The sequence below is a fragment of the Chelonia mydas genome, chromosome 9 (assembly GCF_015237465.2).
Source record: "Chelonia mydas isolate rCheMyd1 chromosome 9, rCheMyd1.pri.v2, whole genome shotgun sequence".
In the NCBI taxonomy this organism is placed as follows: Eukaryota; Metazoa; Chordata; order Testudines; family Cheloniidae; genus Chelonia; species Chelonia mydas.
The window spans coordinates 22,747,104-22,751,612 of record NC_057855.1 but is presented as its reverse complement, the minus strand read 5'-3'; the positions used below and the strand labels follow the sequence as shown (position 1 = coordinate 22,751,612).

General features: G+C 41.4%; 1 protein-coding gene across 1 annotated transcript; it reads right to left on the bottom strand.

Annotated features, from left to right (window-relative positions):
* Positions 1-2,066: 2,066 nt before the first annotated feature.
* Positions 2,067-3,095, bottom strand: LOC102945962 (P2Y purinoceptor 3). The gene has a single exon (XM_007063097.4). The coding sequence runs from the start codon at positions 3,093-3,095 to the stop codon at positions 2,067-2,069; it is 1,029 nt and encodes a 342-aa protein (XP_007063159.4).
* Between the last annotated feature and the right edge of the window lie 1,414 nt (positions 3,096-4,509).

The window sequence follows — 4,509 nt, the reverse complement described above, 5'->3', positions numbered from 1 at the left end:
CAGTTCTGCTGGCCATATTATTCTTTTAACATTGGGTCAGGTGAATAGGTATCTTATTTTTAAAAATTACTTAAGTCTAAACTAGGGGAAACTACAAACAATGTTAAAATTCAAACTGATGATAGCCTTGCGTAACTGTTGTTCTCTGTCTGGTGGGACACTTTCTGTTCCGTACTGGATGTGCTGTTTTGAGTCAAACATACAATTAGGAGTTGTATCTGTTGTGGGATGAAAAGTCTGTCATGAGATATGGAATGTCATATGTTATGGGTGCTACTGGCTAATGAAATCTTACTGCAATATGCCTATTTGGTTTCTCTCCCATCTGTGATGGACAAACAGGATGTTGGGCTGAGGGCACTGTACAAGCTTATCACTGTTTTTATTTTCCGCTAAGGATCCCTATAAGGGTTTCATCATACCAGGCACTGTCCAAATGAATAAAATATCACTGTCCCAGAGAGCTCACAATCTAACTTTTAGCCAAGCTTCAAGCTTTTTTTGGTGACTTGGTTATTGCCTAGAGCTGTCTTTGCAATGGGGCATTGAAGAGTTTGGAAACAAGACTTTAATTGCTGCATGTGCTGTACAGTGTATGTCACTAACTTGCAATTATAAGCAACTTCAATATATAAAATGTGTTCATATCTGTAATTTTCTCTTTTTAGAGACAACTTTTCAGGGACAACATCCAACTGGAAATAGATCAACAATCTCTGGCCGAGACATTGGCCAGATTTTTGGCCTAATATAATCAAATCCATGGTGCTCTATAGAGCAGTGAGTCTCAACATTTTCCAGACTACTGTAGCCCTTTCAGGAGTCTGATTTGTCTCGTGTACACCAAGTTTCACCTCACCTAAAAACTACTTGTTTACAAAATCAGACAAAAATTTAAAAGTATCACAGTATATGGTTACTGAAAAATTGCTTGCTTTCTCATTTTGTCTGTATTAAATTTTAGTTTGTACTGACGGCACTAGGTTTTTTATGTAGCCTGTTGTAAAACTAGGCAAATATCTAAATGACTTGATGTACCCCTTGGAAAACCTCTGTGTACCTCCAGGGGGTATGCATACCCCTTGTTGAGAACCACTGCCTATTCATCCAACTATGTGACTTTTTTTTAAGTCAGTAGCACTCCAGTGGCTGCTGGAATTTTTTTTTTAAAGGCAAACAATTGCTCTTACAGAACTGTAGTAATGTAGGGCTGGAAGGGACCTCAAGAGGTCATCTACTCTTCTTCCCCTCGCCCCCAATGTGCTGAAGCAGGATCCAAGTATAATTAGATCATCCCTGACCGGTGTTTATCTGAGCTGTTCTTAAAAATTCCAGTGACAGAGTTTCCACAGCCTCCCTACATAATCTGTTCTGGTGCTTAACTATCCTATAGTGTTTTTCATCTCAAAACTCTTGTGTATCAAGATTCTAATGAAAGAACATTGGAAAAAATTAAAATGTTAAATAATGAAAATCTACTAGATTAGCCAGAATCTTCTCTGAAAAGATGGCCATTCTCACTCTGTAGTAGTAGGTCCAGTCACTGAAACAGCAATGGGAATTCCTGAAAATGGCTTTGGAAATGTAGTGTATATTAAGAAGCTTTAAAATTATATGAACTGCTACGTGACAAATGACTGGAAGCTCTACCACCTCTCGACTTCAATGTGAGTCTTTCTCAGCTCTCTCCATATGTGTGTATAGTTTCCCTTTCCATTGAGAAAAGAATAGTGAGTAGTGGGGAGCTGGGGTTTGTTTCTTTTTGGAGGAGGTGCAGTTTAGTTTTATTTCTCAACTGCTGCTGCTGTTGCTTGACATGAAATGATAACAACTTGCCTTCTGGTCCTTCGTAAAATATTTAGTCTTCACTCCTAGCCTCTCTTTACCAAAGCTTGTCTCAGCATTAGGGGAATTGCCATTATACGGTATCTCTTTTATCGGTGCAGGTGAGTCTTTTACAACTCCTCTGAAAGGCATGCATGCAATAATTTTAACTGGTACAGTCTCTCTTCATTGGAGTAAATCTGCCGTGAAGGGAAGTTCTAAGAAATCACTTTCCTCAGGCTTCATTCCACAGCAAGGGGAGGAGTCCCCCTGGGTGCCACTGACCCCTTACCCTTCACTGTAGGCCTAGGAAGGGGATCCACTTTATGCAGCCTCCGTTCCAGAATCTGTCTGACTGTGTTGGTTTGGCCAGAAAGAAAATACAAGAGTGGGGAAAAGCAACTGTTAAGGCCCACCAGTGGCCTCCAAATCTTGTAAAATAGGGTAGCTCCTTGTAAGAGATGGCAGTCAGCTTTCCAATGGACCCAGACGTAAAGGTAGATGGTACGAGTGATATGGAAAGGAACTAAGCAAACTGCAAAAAGCCCACAGACTAGCAGGATGGTCCGGATTGATTTAGCCCGGGCAGCGCTGCTTGTGAGGCTGGTGTTACCAGTGCTTTGAATCAAGCTTCTGATGATCAAACAGTAGCAGATTAAGATGATAAGAAAAGGACAGAGGAAACCAGACATGGTTAGAACCATACCATAGAGGTAATAGTTGCTGAAATTATCAGGGCTAGTCAGATCATAGCAGACCGTACGGTTATTGATGAAGCCAGTGCGAGCATAGATCAAGCTGGGCAAGAGTTGAAGGAGTACCAGTATCCAGGATATAGCCGTGCCAATGACAGCTAGTCGTCTGGTCTTATAAGCCAGTGACCGGATGGGGTAGTAAATCCCCAGAAAGCGGTGGACACTTATGCAAGTCAGCAGCAAGATGCTGCCATACAGATTGTTGTAAAATAAGAAACGTACCGTTTTGCAGAGCAGCTCTCCAAAGAGCCAGATGTCCTCCATGGCATAATTGACGATGAGCAGGGGCAGAGAGAAGATGTAGAGCAGATCAGCCGCAGCCAGGTTCACCAGGTAGATAGCGGTGCACGTCCATTCCTTGGTGTGGCAGCAGCACAGCCACAGCATAGCACCATTTAGGAGAAGCCCCAGCATAAACACAACGCTGTATGCAAAGGGGAGTAAGATGTGCTTATAGCTCTCTTCTAGGGGGCACAGGACTTCTTCCGATGCATTATTCACTGTTTTGTTCCGCATCTTCCTGGTGGATGCAGCCTCAGTCACCAGTCACTGCTTTGCTGCGGCTTTAAAACCACGTCCTTCCCCTGCCAGAAACAGAAACAAGCGTACACAATCACAATTGCTATCCTTGTCTCTTGCCCTCTCAGAACCGCCTCGGAGTCTTCATTACTGTTTGTAAAGTGCCCAGAATATGTAAGAAGCTATGGAAATGATACATATTGTCTTTATTACTTGAGTTCAAAGTAAGCAGCAACTGCTGCAAAATAAGCTTGCAAGACACATGCAGACACTACTAGTATTTGGTCAAGACAATTAAATAAAACTTGCAACAAATCTAGGCATTGAAACAACAAGCAAACATTGAAGAAAGGGGCTTCTTTTTGGACCTTGCGCATGAGTTGAGGATCTACTTACAAGCACCTCTGTCCATGTAGTATAGTCAGCTACAGTGCTAGTCACAAAACTCTTCTGAGGGCAAGAGGAGTCCTTTTCTTTCTGTAGAGATGGGAATTCTTTACACAGCTAACTATGCTGAAGGCATACTCGGGACTGGAGTGCACCCAGGTGGTGTTGATATCTGGTGACTGTGCCCTGCTGCAATACATTACAATGGAACTGTTACGGGGGAAGCACAGATTTTGCATAGAGTACTGTTTGCAATTTCTGATTTGTGTTTGGTTTAGTATTATAGGTAGTTTATTTGAAATAGGAGGCAAATTTTCAGCCTAACCATAACAACAGCTTGACATAGAAAGAAAACCGTGCTGATTGATAGCCACAGGTGGAAGTGGTTACTAATGTAGAAATAGATCCAAAGAGCTGAGGGATGGATAGGGTTTCATTATGGTTCGGAAATATATGTTAGGATATAATTGTTCTGATACCAAAAGGTCGGAAAGAGACTTATTCCTACTTTCCAGTTTCTTCATGGTCACTCTTCTTTGAAAATATTCAAGATTAATTAGGAAAATTAAGAAAACCTATAATGTTTTAGACCCAATTTAGCATTAGCTGTGGAATATCATAAAACAGCAAAAATTCCAGTGATCCAGGAAACATGCATACCATCCTCATTATTTGAAACTGATCCAAAGCAGAGAGATGATAAAAATGACATATTATCTTTTAGTTCCTCAAAAGTTTAGGATAAAGCTCATTCAGTTTCCAGTACTGATCAGCAAGGCCAAAATTATCCTTCTCCTTGCACTGGTAGTTGTGTTTCAATGCATGAACGGTATGGTTTGTTGCGAGTGTGCACAATGGACACTATATGTGATATACACTAATTCTGTAAGTCTGGGATGTTGGTTTTGGGGGGCTGAATGTTCCAGAGAGGTCCTGGCACTCCACAGGGCTCAGCAAAGGGACACATTTAAACTCTGCAGGTATTTGTATTAGAGCTGTGCTAAATGCAGCACTTTCACTTGAA